Source organism: Mya arenaria, chromosome 15 (assembly GCF_026914265.1).
Source record: "Mya arenaria isolate MELC-2E11 chromosome 15, ASM2691426v1".
Classification (NCBI taxonomy): domain Eukaryota; kingdom Metazoa; phylum Mollusca; class Bivalvia; order Myida; family Myidae; genus Mya; species Mya arenaria.
Window position 1 is genome coordinate 20,744,815 of NC_069136.1, and position 15,507 is coordinate 20,760,321.

General features: G+C 37.5%; 1 protein-coding gene across 1 annotated transcript in view; it reads left to right on the top strand.

The window, feature by feature from the left end:
- The window catches only part of LOC128219938 (peroxisomal ATPase PEX1-like), a 79,441-nt gene extending 66,040 nt beyond the window's left edge, over positions 1–13,401 (top strand). The window contains exons 20-24 of the mRNA XM_052928125.1: positions 417–575; positions 1,447–1,554; positions 2,588–2,689; positions 3,581–3,663; positions 11,242–13,401. Of these exons, the coding sequence (XP_052784085.1) occupies positions 417–575; positions 1,447–1,554; positions 2,588–2,689; positions 3,581–3,663; positions 11,242–11,326 (537 nt within the window). The 3' untranslated portion in view covers positions 11,327–13,401. The remainder of the gene's footprint in view (positions 1–416; positions 576–1,446; positions 1,555–2,587; positions 2,690–3,580; positions 3,664–11,241) is intronic.
- The last annotated feature ends 2,106 nt before the right edge of the window (positions 13,402–15,507 follow it).

Sequence of the window (15,507 nt, forward strand, 5' to 3'; positions counted from 1 at the left end):
TTAAAAGTGATTTCAAGTGGTTGATCTTTTCCCGCGTTATTGTGACGTCATTTGATAAAATGTTTCCAGTTACAGTCGGGTCGTTCTATTTACAGAATGGGTAAGAAAGGATTACTGAAAGGTTTTCTTAAATGAATGATGTATTTCTAATTAATTCCTTAAATAATGCCATTGTTATGCCTTTATTTATGAAGACACAGCTGGCTTACTTATTGTTAAAGGGTATGATCATCAGACAAAGTTTTTGTTTTACCACAAAGCACAGCTCAATTTACTTAAAAAAATTAATTTATTATGTTACAATTGGTTGGACTAATTGATTAGCGTTGAGAGGTGACATGTCCAGTTTTGCAGATTTCTAGTAATAAATGAGTTATCAACACAAAATAAGCCCCACTTTTGTCTTGTATTCATAGGCTCTTCTGTACAATGGCCAGCTGGAAGCGATACATGAGTTTACCAGCGCTGTAGAGGGAGGTGCAGAGACAGACATCGCACGTTACGGCATGAAGCCAACGAGGGGTCCCACCTCCAGACTCAAGTCATCCAAACTGAGGCTGAATGTTGAAACTAAGGTATAGCTGTGTATAGGTATCGCGAGTGTTGTTCTGTTAGACATTCAGTTTGTTAAAATCCTTGATCTGATTTAAAAGGTAGTTACATAAATCATAATTCTATTTTTTATGAATTGAATTATGGTATGTTTTGTTAATATATGTCCGTATATATTTATCTTATAATGTATAATTAACTTCATTTATATACAAGGTTATAGAGAAAAAGGTACTAATGTAAAGACATAGCTTCTCATGTTATATACAACTTCTTTCCAAGATGGTAATCTCATCACTTATCAGTAAAGCTATTTTGGTGCATGTCATGTGTGATGTTTGAATATCTCGATCATTGTTATATATTTATACCTCAACTTCCATTCCTTAAATGAACTGCCTTTTGGCAATTGCGGTTATCATCCGATGAACGCAACATCTTCGATGAACGCAACATCTTCGGATATGTTCATTGCATAACAATATACATGGAAATTGTTGATCTTGTTATTGTTTGTATTGTGTCAGCAGGTCCTATAAAATATAAATCAACATTTTAGAAAGTGTTAATTTATGGTATGTTTAATGTATTGTTGCTATAAGTGTTTCAATTTTACGTTTAAAAGTGATTTCAAGTGGTTGATCTTTTTCCGCGTGATTGTGACGTCATTTCGGACTCCACACACTTTGACCAGCCCTATGGCGTTCATACCCTGATAAAGACATCAATCCCGCAATTCATTCCTTAATTGGACCCTTACCTAAACAGTGTTAATATTTGAATTTATGACACCTGGGCTTGTCCCTATCAATTTCATTTTATCACTGTATATGTTGTTTCTATCTTATCAGCTACTTTATGATCAATTATCTCTATTACGGTCAATATTTCCAGAGGGCTCGCCATCGGTCCTTCTCCAGTGGCACAGTGGCGTATATCCCCAGTCTGGAAGAGGGTGTGGTCCAAGTGACAGCTGATATGGAGGAGAAACTTAATCTGCAGGTAGGCTACTATCTTGGCACATGAGCCATGGTGATTTATTGAGGACCATTATGATGTAAGGTATGCCATTATGAAATAAGGTGGGCTATGATGATATCAGGTGGGTCATTTTGATGTTAAATTGGCCATTATGATATCAAAACGGCTTTTATGATGTCAGATGGAAATTAATAAATGAGTTTCGTGGGCCGTCATGACATACAGTAAGCTGTAATGATGTAAGATGGTCTGTAATGAATTAAGGGCAGCCATTATCATGCAAGGTGGGCATTTATGAGATCAGTTGGCCCTAATGATGAAATAACACGGGCCATAAAGATGTAAATCGGGCAATTATGGTGTAAGGTGGGCAAATATGGTGTTAGGTGGGTAATTATGATGTAAATCGGGCAATTATGGTGTAAGGTGGGCAATTATGATGTAAGGTGGGCAATTATGGTGTAAGGTGGGCAATTATGATGTAAGGTGGGCAATTATGATGTAAGGTGGACAATTATGGTGTAAGGTGGGCAATTACGGTGTAAGGTGGGCAATTATGATGTAAGGTGGGCAATTATGGTGTAAGGTGGGCATTTACGATGTAAGGTGGGCAATTATGGTGTCAGGTGGGCAATTATGATGTAAGGTGGGCAATTATGATGTTAGTTGGGCAATTATGGTGTAAGGTGGACAATTATGGTGTAAGGTGGGCAATTTTGATGTAAGGTGGGCAATTATGATGTAAGGTGATGTAAGGTGGACAATTATGGTGTAAGGTGGGCAATTACGGTGTAAGGTGGGCAATTATGGTGTAAGGTGGTGTAAGGTGGGCAATTATAATGTAAGGGCGGGCAATTATGATGTTGGGATCAGTTTTTCCTAATGAAGTAAGAGTCTTAAGGAAGTAAAGGTAGTCATTATTTCTGATTGGGAATATTTATTCAACATTTCGAAAAAAAGCATTTGGCCTTGGAAAATTGATTGAGTATCGGCTGTAAAAATTGTCCCAAAAAAGCTTTTAGCATATTTTAAAACTTTTTCATGTATGTTGTAGGTGTCCCAGATTCGCATGAGGGAGCGAAGGACATCTGAGCACTTCCTGTTAGACAGTGATAGCAAACCGGAGTCTCCTTTCCAAGTGAAACAACAATTGCAGGTTAGTTAGAAGGGACTCCCTCACAGATTTCATGTTGGCAACACTTTTTTTAATCAAATTAATTTTAAAAATTATTTTATGAATACCAACCAGTAACTTAGTGAAATCTTTTAATTCCATCCTTAAATCATCCACTTTTCAATAGGTCTATCACTTTAACAAAATGAAGTACCTTAAATGTCCTTTTTGATGTACATGCCCTATTAGATGCACACTGGGGCTCTTTTTGTTGGTCTATTTTCCAATTCATGAACAATGCATACTTTAACTTTAAGCTTAAACAAAAAAGCATTTTTTTTCCCCCATAAAAGGCATAACATTGGCGCCATTCTTTAAAGCACGCCTGCTCAGACTGCTAGCATCGTGTATATAATATTTGATCTTTATTGTTATACATGACTGATTACCAAATTTAGCGGACTAAGAAATTTGCTGAATGGGGGAAAAAGATTCTTATTTAACATGCACGGTTCTTAAAAATACATGCGCCTGGTGCATCTAGTAGGTCATTTATGGTATTTTTTTGCCATTTTGTTTTGCTGCATGTGATAATTCTAGTTTTATAACATTATCAAAACAGACCTGACACAACGTTCAAAAAACTGTATACATTTGAGAGGTTGATTGTTCAAAGGACTGTAAGTTTCACTACTAAGAAGAACAAATGTAGGAAAAGTGCTCATACCTTGGCTATAACAGTTTAAACAGTCATTTGCTGTTTAGTGTGTTTGAAATCATAATCCATATAAATCATATTGATCCATATTTATCAAGGTTGATGATTAGGACAAGCATTTTGATTAAATGGCCAGCCATCAGCTTTTTTTAGTTAGACTGTTATCTAAATTGAATATATATATTTGTTTAAATGCCACAGCCACCTTCTTTCAGGTGAGGCAGGACCATCTAATGACGGGCGTGGGAAAAATGCGTCCTTCTGTGTCTGGAGAGGAACGAGTAAAATATCAGCGCATGTGAGTATAGCTACCTCAAAGTTAAGTATCAAAATCACTCATGTTTTTGACATGTCCATTGTATCGATATTTTAGCTCCGCTGGCAAAAGGTCACAAGAGCTCATGCGATGATGCGGTGTCTGTCCTCCATGACTGTCTGCAATCAAACTTTTACAGTAGTTAGATATCAATGAGTGCTCGATTCTTTTTGAAATCCAAATTGATCTGCCCATGCATGACTGGATTCTGGTCCTTGAAATGGTATAGTATCCCTATCAAAAGTGTACTCTAAGGGAGACAACACAGAGAGTTTTGTTTTATTGTAGTGTTACTCTATAAGCAGGAAAATATATAGTTCACTGATTGCTTCCCTTTCACAGTGGGCTCAGTATATTGCATATTACTTGTATGTACATGCTTTGGATAGAACAATACCAAAAAGTCATGCCAGTAGAGCATTGGCCCTTGTGGGCCTCTTGTTTTGTTTGTCATACGTATGAAAAAGATGAAGAGTTGTTCACTTCAACTCAATTTTAGGTATTGTTCAAGAGTTCCAAAGTTTTTAAATGGATATAAAGATAAATAATTAGATAAACTCACTGGAGTGGGTTTGTTTATATTTATTTCATTTGCTTCAAAACTCCATAGTCAGTTGTTGAATATAATATGGATGTGATTTGACCATAATGAACATATTTCTTTCATAGAAATAAGCATAGCATATCAATTATTTTTAAGTACGCCCCTTAAAATAGAAATAATCCATTATCGGCAACCACTGTACTTTCATCCGTTAAACTTTAAAAAAAACACACTAGAAAATTGACTGACGAGATCCTGTTTACATGAATATGCATGAGGAAGGGGAGACAACTCTTCATCCAATGAAATCACATGTTTCAATAAAAGACGCTTACAGTTGTCTCTTCAGGCGAGTGGTCAAAGTAGCCAGGTTAAAGTTTGTAGTGATTTGCCAGAATATTTTTTCTACCGGAAAACTTAAGTATGAGTCTGTATATGTAAGAGTGGGATTTCTGGAGAGTTGTTTTTGCGGAACCAATGAAACTGCCTCATTAATTGTTCATTATTACTTGATTTTCCTCAGCATATCACCCATAGTACACAACAGATTTTAGTGTAATAGTGTATCAAGGGTATCGGGAATTAAAATAATCTAGCAAACTCATAAATTGATGTAACCAGTTATATGATATGTATATAACTGCACTCATTACTGTCTTACTTTAGAGCTAGCTTTTATAGCGAAGCAGTAGAGTGTTTGTCTGCAGAGCAAGAGGTCATGGATTCGAACCCCTTCAGGTGCACGTAGCAATTTGCAATTTGTGCAGTCTGTTACATTGATAACCTAGCTATTCTGTAGTGATGAAACTCATCCATCAATAAAGCACATGTCTACAGTATATTAATTAACAAATTGAACATGTGTATAATCCTTGCATTATTAAAACCGTGGTAAACAGAGTTGAAATCTTAGAAAGTGAGCTGCATGAAACAATAGTAAAAAACAAAAGCCTAACAAAGGAGCTTGACAAAGAAAAAAGGAAAATGATGAAATTAAAAAGCAATCAGAAATTATTTAAACAGATTATTATAAACAAAAAGAAAAGTTATTTGAGGAGGTAAATGACCTTGAACAGTACAGCGGCCAGGGGCCGTATTCAATAAGCATCTTAGTGAATATTTTCAACTTAGTGAGAATTTCGTAATTTTTGACAACGATTATTTTAAATACCCGCTCCTTTTCATCAGATTTATTCATATGCATATATTGTTTAGACCATTTTTTGCTTATATTCATATTATTGGTGTACAAACATTGTTCGTTTTCTGAAAATTCAAAGTAGAAAAATGGCAATTTTTCATTAAGTTGAAAATTATTACTAAGATGCTTATTGAAGTAACGGCCCCAGACCTCACATAAAACAGAACAACAATTCTAGAATAATCCTAACAACTTTTATGCCACATTTTTTTTTGAGTTATGCATTAGAATCAGGTCTTTTGCTAAGTACATTTTTATCCTCATATTATTAAAGGGAATATTATACGCCTTTAAAACGTACAATGTATTATGACTTATAATGTACTGGTATGAATTGGTTTTATAGAAAATCTATTGAAGTGCCCTGAGATGCTAATCATTCTGAAACTGGTTGGAAAAAGAAATACATGTAGTACTCTTAGGTAAATGAACTTTCTATCGCTGTATGTTTCAAAGGCCAGCCTTCACAGTATATCACTGTACCTGAAACGTGCTTTCAATTTGCGTGCAGAGTTAAAAGTTCACATTATGTAAATGAACTTTCTATCGCTGTATGTTCAAGTCCATCTTTTACAGTATATGTACCTGAAACATGTTTTCAGTTGTCGTGTAGAGTTAAAAGTACACTTATCAAATGAACTACCTATCATTGTTCAAAAAAACGACACAATGGCAAAAGGTCGATTTTGACTTATCTATCGTACAACAATACAGGACCTAATATCCCTAAACGTTAAACCATACAGTTAATTTTTGTACGCAAGAGCGTTATATCGAAAACATGGAAAACAGTTTAAAACACATAACTAGCACATGTCCTTCATATCTTCAAGGCGATTTGAGCAATATCGCCAAGCTCGATTTGCAGTGCAGACAACACATTGGTATAAAGGCCGATCTCTTAAACCCTTAATTGGCATGGTCATTTAAATGTTCCCAAAATAATTGGAATGGGTTTTATATCACTTGTCTTACAGACAGTAAATGCAAAATTATGGGGACTGTTTACAGTTCCCGGCGATATATCCGATATGATGCGTGTATAGTGTCATCAAGTTCACACCTCTGGCAATAGGGGTCCATCGTTGTAAAAACAAGACAGACGAAGATGACAGTTTTAGGCAAAAAGTTGATTAATTTATTAATTCCACAAAAACATCGAATATTCGAATACCGATTTTGACATTCGAATACCAAACGTTCGATCGAATATTCGAATATTCCTTTGCATCCCTAATTTAAAATGATTTTGTTTTGAATCTGAATGGAAGGGAGAGGAAGAGGGTGCGGGGAGTGAGAGAGGGAGAGGGGCAGCGGAGGGAAAAGCGGGGAATAAAGAATGTCTCTTTAAGGATAGCTTTCCGATGTGTGCCTGCATGAGAGAACAAAGCCTGTTATGTATCTGTAAATTGAAGAAGCATAACGGTATTCTTCAGGATGAACTGTGAAGGTAAAACGCTCCTTCTGAATCATGTTATTGGACAATGCAATCATGATTTTTGCAATAAAGCCTTGGTTAAACTCAATATAGGAAATGTTATGAATTCTTACAATCCTGTTTGACATTTATGAAGTAAATATTGTACGTATTTCGGATTATGTGTGAAACAATTTCTCTTTTTGGTATCACAATAGAAGTTTGAGTGTCACCCAAGTGCTATGCTGTTATAACTGGTACAAACTTGATACTAAACAAGAATTTCAACAATATTGGGAACTGAATATCTCAGGAATTAGATATAATTTGAAGCATAACATTTGATCAGATCTTTTTGAAGTTGGCAAGACAATATAAGTTTAGGTAGTGAGAGTGGTCTAATGTATGAGAGGAGTCTAGTGGGTGTGAGTGGTCTAGAGGGTGAGAGGGGTCTAGAGGGTGAGAGTGGTCTAGAGGGTGAGAGTGGTCTAATGTATGAGAGGGGTCTAGTGGGTGTGAGTGATCTAGAGGGTGAGAGTGGTCTAGAGGGTGAGAGTGGTCTAGAGGGTGAGAGTGGTCTAGAGGGTGAGAGTGGTCTAAAGTGGAGGAGTCTAGTGGGTGTGAGTGGTCTAGAGGGTGAGAGTGGTCTAATGTATCAGAGGAGTCTAGTGAGTGTGAGTGGTCTAGTGGGTGTGAGTGGTCTAGAGGGCGAGAGTGGTCTAGACGGTGTGAGTGGTCTAATGTATCAGAGGAGTCTAGTGGGTGTGAGTGGTCTAGGGGGTGAGGGTGGTCTAGTGAGTGAGAGTGGTCTAGTGGGTGTGAGTGGTCTAGAGGGTGTGAGTGGTCTAGAGGGTGAGAGTGGTCTAGAGGGTGAGAGTGGTCTAGAGGGCGAGAGTGGTCTAGTGAGTGAGAGTGGTCTAGTGGGTGTGAGTGGTCTAGAGGGTGTGAGTGGTCTAGAGGGTGAGAGTGGTCTAGAGGGTGTGAGTGGTCTAATGTATGAGAGGAGTCTAGTGGGTGTGAGTGGTCTAGTGGGTGTGAGTGGTCTAGAGGGTGAGAGTGGTCTAATGTATGAGAGGAGTCTAGTGGGTGTGAGTGGTCTAGAGGGTGAGAGTGGTCTAATGTATGAGAGGAGTCTAGTAGGTGTGAGTGGTCTAGAGGGTGAGAGTGGTCTAGTGGGTGAGAGGAGTCTAGTGGGTGTGAGTGGTCTAGTGGGTATGAGTGGTCTAGAGGGTGAGAGTGGTCTAATGTATGAGAGGAGTCTAGTGGGTGTGAGTGGTCTAGAGGGTGAGAGTGGTCTAGAGGGCGAGAGTGGTCTAGAGGGTGAGAGTGGTCTAATGTATGAGAGGAGTCTAGTGGATGTGAGTGGTCTAGTGGGTGAGAGGAGTCTAGTGGGTGTGAGTGGTCTAGTGGGTGTGAGTGGTCTAATGTATGAGAGGAGTCTAGTGGGTGTGAGTGGTCTAGTGGGTGTGAGTGGTCTAGAGGGTGAGAGTGGTCTAATGTATGAGAGGAGTCTAATGTATGAGAGGAGTCTAGTGGGTGTGAGTGGTCTAGTGGGTGTGAGTGGTCTAATGTATGAGAGGAGTCTAGTGGGTGTGAGTGGTCTAGAGGGTGTGAGTGGTCTAGAGGGTGAGAATGGTCTAATGTATGAGAGGAGTCTAGTGGGTGAGAGTGGTCTAGAGGATGAGGGTGGTCTAATGTATGAGGGTGGTCTAGTGGGTGTGAGAGGTCTAGAGGGTGTGAGTGGTCTAGAGGGTAAGAGTGGTCTAATGTATGAGAGGAGTCTAGTGGGTGTGAGTGGTCTAGTGGGTGAGAGTGGTCTAGAGGGTGAGAGTGGTCTAGAAGGTGAGAGTGGTCTAGTGGGTGTGAGTGGTCTAGAGGGTGAGAGTGGTCTAGTGGGTGAGAGTGGTCTAGTGGGTGTGAGTGGTCTAGAGGGTGAGAGTGGTCTAGAGGGTGAGAGTGGTCTAGTGGGTGTGAGTAGTCTAGAGGGTGTGAGTGGTCTAGTGGGTGTGAGTGGTCTAGAGGGTGTGAGTGGTCTAGTGGGTGAGAGTGGTCTAGAGGGTGAGAGTGGTCTAGTGGGTGTGAGTGGTCTAGTGGGTGTGAGTGGTCTAGTGGTTGAGAGTGGTCTAGAGGGTGAGAGTGGTCTAGGGGGTGAGAGGAGTCTAGAGGGTGAGAGTGGTCTAGAGGGTGAGAGTGGTCTAATGTATGAGAGGGGTCTAGTGGGTGTGAGTGATCTAGTGGGTGAGAGTGGTCTAGAGGGTGAGAGTGGTCTAATGTATGAGAGGGGTCTAGTGGGTGTGAGTGGTCTAGAGGGTGAGAGTGGTCTAGTGTATGAGAGGAGTCTAGTGGGTGTGAGTGGTCTAGACTGTGTGAGTGGTCTAGAGGGTGAGAGTGGTCTAGAGGGTGTGAGTGGTCTAGAGGGTGAGAGTGGTCTAATGTATGAGAGGGGTCTAGTGGGTGTGAGTGGTCTAGTGGGTGTGAGTGGTCTCGAGAGTGAGAGTGGACTAGGGGGTGGGATTGGTCTAGAGTATGAGAGTGGTCTAGTGGCTGAGAGTGGTCTAGAGGGTGAGAGTGGTCTAGAGGGTGAGACTGGTCTAGAGGGTGAGACTGGTCTAGAGGGTGAGTGTGGTTAAAAGGTTGAGAGTGGTCTAGAGGGTGAGAGTGCCTTAGAGGGTGAGAGTGGTCTAGAGGGTGAGACTGGTTTAGAGGGTGAGACTGGTCTAGAGGGTGAGAGTGGTTTAGAGGGTGAGACTGGTCTAGAGGGTGAGAGTGGTCTAGTGGTTGAGAATGGTCTAGAGGGTGAGACTGGTTTAAAGAGTGAGACTGGTCTAGAGGATGAGAATGGTCTCAGGTGTGAGACTGGTCTAGAGGGTGAGGGTGATCTAGAGGGTGAGAGTGGTCTAGAGGGTGAGAGTGATCTAGAGGGTGAGAGTGGTCTAGAGGGTGAGAATGGTTTAGAGGGTGAGAGTGGTCTAGAGTGTGAGAGTGGTCTAGAGGATGAGAGTGGTCTAGAGGGTGAGGGTGGTCTAGAGGATGAGAGTGGTCTAGTGGATGAGAGGGGTCTAGGAGGTGAGAGTGATCTAGAGGGTGAGAGTGGTCTAGAGGGTGAGAGTGGTTAAGAGTATGAGAATGGTTTAGAGGGTGAGGTTGATATAGAGGGTGAGAGTGGTCTAGAGTGTGAGAATGGTTAAGAGGGTGAGAGTGATCTAGAGGGTGAGAGTGGTCTAGAGGGTGAGAGTGGTCTAGAGTGTGAGAGTGGTCCAGAGTGTGAGAGTGGTCTAGAGGATGAGGGTGATCTTGAGGGTGAGAGTGGTCTAGAGTGTGAGTGTGGTCTAGAGGGTGAGGGTGATCTTGAGGGTGAGAGTGGTCTAGAGTGTGAGAGTGGTCTAGAGAGTGAGAATGGTTTAGAGGGTGAGAGTGGTCTAGAGGGTGAGAGTGGTCTAGAGTGTGAGAGTGGTCTAGAGTGTGAGAATGGTTTAGAGGGTGATCTAGGGGGTAAGACTGGTTTTAAAGGTATTATCAAATGTACTATCGATTATCAGTTACTTGAGTGGAACATGGTCATTCATACAAGATAAGTTAGATAACATACAATAGAATAGATCTCAATTGTTTGGGAAACTGACGAAAAATTCCATGCTTTCTTAAAGCATTAGTAACACTTTTAGCCATAAAGCATCAATTCCCGAACAAAAATATGAAAAACTGCGATCTCAGCAATCATGTATCACTTGTTTCCTGACAAATAGACAAAAAATGCCTCATTCCAAGACAAAAAATGTAAAAACCGTCAACCTATGTAAGTGCAGCTTTAAGAAACGTGAGGCTTCTTGTAGAAATTAATATATGTTCATGTAGTAAAATATCAACTAAAATGTAAACATGCTATATCTCTGGACACCTCTCCTGGTAATTTTGTTTAGAAAACCGAGGAATTATGACATGAGCTCAGGGGATTTTAGTATGTCTGAAAATTGCGTCAATATCTCATGCATGGCCTTTTTATGGAAGGCATATTTTGGTGTGTTTACTTTCAAAGCATTTTATTTAAACTAGCATTTCTTATTTACTGAAAAGCATTGTATTTATCACATACATTCGAAACTGGCTTGGCTCAAATTCCTCATTGGCTCAAACTAGATGTAAATGACCAATAGTATTTATACTGTAATCATGCCCGTTTGGCTCAAATTTTCCGAGGCTCTTGGTATTTAAGCCGGTCCCATGATGTTCGAGCCAACAGGGTTGACTGTATGTTGTAAGCAAATGTAATGTACAAAGCAATCTTGTCTTCATCTAACCCAAACACGCATGGGATAGAACAAAAGGCTGTTTTTCCCCTTCTGGCAGATATGGCAAGTGTGAAAAAGGATTTTTTGAAACAAAAATTCTCTTTTTCAGATATGAGAACTTCCTGTCATCAAGAGGGAAGCACTTTGATGGAGGTCATTTCGAACCAGGCAACATGAAGGCGACGTTAGCGTAAAAATGTTCTGTGATATCTTTCATAATGTTTTAAAAAATGGTGCACAGGGTGCTTACGGTCTGTATTTCCACAACATTTGGGATTTTGAAGTTATTGTGAATTAACCCCCACTTTACATTGATAATAAACAGTTATTAATATACTTTGCTTTTTCATCTCAAAATATACAAACTATGTACAAACTTATGCATCTTGTGTAAATTTGAGCATTTGTAAGAAGTTTAAGACCTAACAGAGCAGACATGTGCCATATTTTACATAGTAACGAGGCTTGTGGACTAACTTGGCCACTAAATGTACGCGAATTTGCTCATTAGTCTTGGACTGCTTTACGTGAAAGGTTTAAACATTTTATGTCGGACCTGTTAAAAAATAATTATGATCCTTTCTTAGCTTTTATTTTTGTATTGCAATTTTATTGTGAAAACCCAATCAGGTTTAGTCATTACTAAGTGAGTACATTGTACTTTACATTGTTAAATGATAAGGTGTATTTATAAAATTGCTTAAACTTTATAAGGAGCAATATTATCACCTGAGTGAAAGAAAGACATATTTATCAGCCTTATATGACCATTTTGGATTTTGTTTATAATTATTGTCTTTTTGAGTTAATTGAAAAATGACCTTTGTTGTTGTCTCATGATAAATTTGATTTTGAATTACAATACGTTTATTTCGGCTTTAAATTTACAAAGTTTATAGCAGTGAAAAATAACATATGAAAAGTGGTGAACAGAACTAAACAAATGGATGTTATGTATAAAAAACATATGCATGAGATGTTATTACATACATGACTATATATAATTCCAATATAACAGTACAAAAAGTCAGTTGAAGGTAAATTTCAGGTTAATATTTAACTTCATATATTAAGTTGTTGGTAAAATTTCGTTTCTTAATTTCATTGCAAATAATATGAATTTTGCAACATTCATTTGATTTTTTTTTTATTTACATGTACTATTTGAAAGTATGAAATATTTGGTCATTTGAAAGAGTTGAGATACTATGATTACCATACATGCCATATTTTCTGGAGACCATTCAGGGGGATTTGTTCAAAAGTCTGAAAATTCAGGGGGATTTTGGTAGTATTCAGGGGGATTTTTTAGCAGATCTAATTCAGCAAAATTTCAAAGTATTTTAAGACGCAAGTACGAAAAAAAAACAAATTGCCATAATTTTGAAAGGCTCCTGAGGGGATTATGTCCAGAATTTAAGGGGATTTTGGTCACATACCATTTTTCATTTCAATTCCCAAATAGTCAGATTTGTTTGCTTCTGATAAAAAGCAAATGCATAGTTTATTGTTTAAGTTCATAAACATATGTATAAAAACATCACTACCATAATAAATAAATAAAAGTCATTTCATCCGAATTGTCTACTTTCAGTTTCTCTTCTGGAAGTTCTGTTATTTTCCGATATTTGCGATGAAGGTCAATGTCATGTATGTAAACATATTAGTGAGGCATAACAAAGAACAGCATTGTCTATAAGTTATTTTAATCCTTTTCTTTAATGAATAATTTACTGTCACATTTTAATTATCAATCCTTTTGATGACAATGACACATGTTATGAAGAACGCTTTAATTTGTTACATCCTCTCTGATTGGATAAAAATTATAGTTTTAACCAATGAAAATCGTCCTTTTATCTGACCAGTCTAATTGACATTTCTTATGCAAATTCTGTCAGTCAAAACAATACATGAAATGTGCCCTGCTGATTTATTAAGTGTCACCCAATAGGTGTTGTTAAAACACACCATCAGTTGATAATCCAATTAAGCTTCAAGACAGGAAGGGCATTATAACTGTAAACAGGCATATATAATTAAACCCTGTGATAAATTTGCGTAATTTTAAACACTTTAATTCCGGGGGATTTTCATCCCCCTCCGGGAGACCGGGGGATGGGTCGAAATTCCAGGGGATTTTATCCCCCTCCGGGGGATATGGCATGTATGTGATTACTGTTGCTTAAATATTGTTTTTGTGATTCTTAATGTTGAAAAATTGCACTGTGATATATACCCTAAAGAAGGAATAAATAAATAAATGCAGTTTCTTTTTCTGTTACTCTACTTTCCCTACAATAAAGTATGACTTAAAATACTAGAACAAATTATGACTATACTAGAACAAGGTATGTCTATACTAGAACAATGTATGACTATACTAGAACAAGGTATGACTATACTAGAACAAGGTATGACTTTACTAGAACAAGGTATGACTATACTAGAACAAGGTATGACTATACTAGAACAAATTATGACTATACTAGAACAAGGTATGTCTATACTAGAACAATGTATGACTATACTAGAACAAGGTATGACTATACTAGAACAATGTATGACTTTACTAGAACAAGGTATGTCTATACTAGAACAATGTATGACTATACTAGAACAAGGTATGACTATACTAGAACAAATTATGACTATACTAGAACAAGGTATGACTATACTAGAACAAGGTATGACTATACTAGAACAAATTATGACTATACTAGAACAAGGTATGACTATACTAGAACAATGTATGACTATACTAGAACAAGGTATGTATATACTAGAACAATGTATGACTATACTAGAACAATGTATGACTTTACTAGAACAAGGTATGACTTTACTAGAACAAGGTATGACTATACTAGAACAAGGTATGACTTTACTAGAACAATGTATGACTATACTAGAACAAGGTATGACTTTACTAGTACAATGTATGACTATACAAGAACAATGTATGACTATACTAGAACAAGGTATGACTTTACTAGAACAATGTATGACTATACTAGAACAAGGTATGACTATACTAGTACAATGTATGACTATACTAGAACAAGGTATGACTATACTAGAACAAGGTATGACTTTACTAGAACAAGGTATGACTATACTAGAACAATGTATGACTAAACTAGAACAAGGTATGACTATACTAGAACAAGGTATGACTATACTAGAACAAGGTATGACTATACTAGAACAAGGTATGTCTATACTAGAACAATGTATGACTATACTAGAACAAGGTATGTCTATACTAGAACAATGTATGACTATACTGGTACAATGTATGACTATACTAGTACAATGTATGACTATACTAGTACAATGTATGACTATATTGGTACAATGTATGACTTTACTGGTACAATGTATGACTATATTGGTACAATGTATGACTTTACTGGTACAATGTATGACTATACTGGTACAATGTATGACTATACTAGAACAATGTATGACTATACTAGTACAATGTATGACTATACTGGTACAATGTATGACTATACTAGTACAATGTATGACTATACTAGTACAATGTATGACTATACTGGTACAATGTATGACTTTACTGGTACAATGTATGACTATACTGGTACAAGGTATGACTTTACTGGTACAATGTATGACTATACTGGTACAAGGTATGACTATACTAGAACAATGTATGACTATACTAGAACAAGGTATGACTATACTAGAACAAGGTATGACTATACTAGTATAATGTATGACTATACTAGAACAAGGTATGACTTTACTGGTACAATGTATGACTATACTAGTATAATGTATGACTTTACTGGTACAATGTATGACTATACTGGTACAATGTATGACTTTACTGGTACAATGTATGACTATACTGGTACAAGGTATGACTATACTAGAACAATGTATGACTATACTAGTAAAATGTATGACTATACTAGAACAAGGTATGACTATACTAGTATAATGTATGACTATACTAGAACAAGGTATGACTTTACTGGTACAATGTATGACTATACTAGTATAATGTATGACTTTACTGGTACAATGTATGACTATACTGGTACAATGTATGACTATACTAGAACAAGGTATAACTATACTAGTACACGGTATGTCTATACTTGAACAAAGTATGACTATACTGGAATTGTGTATGACTATTCTAGAACAATGTATGACTATACTGGAATTGTGTATGACTATACTAGAACAATGTATGACTATACTAGAACAAGGTATGTATATTCTAGAACAATGTATGACTATACTGGAATTGTGTATGACTATTCTAAAACAATGTATGACTATACTAGAACAAAGTATTACTATACTTACACAATGTGCAGCACGAATAGAGTAACTGTCTGGA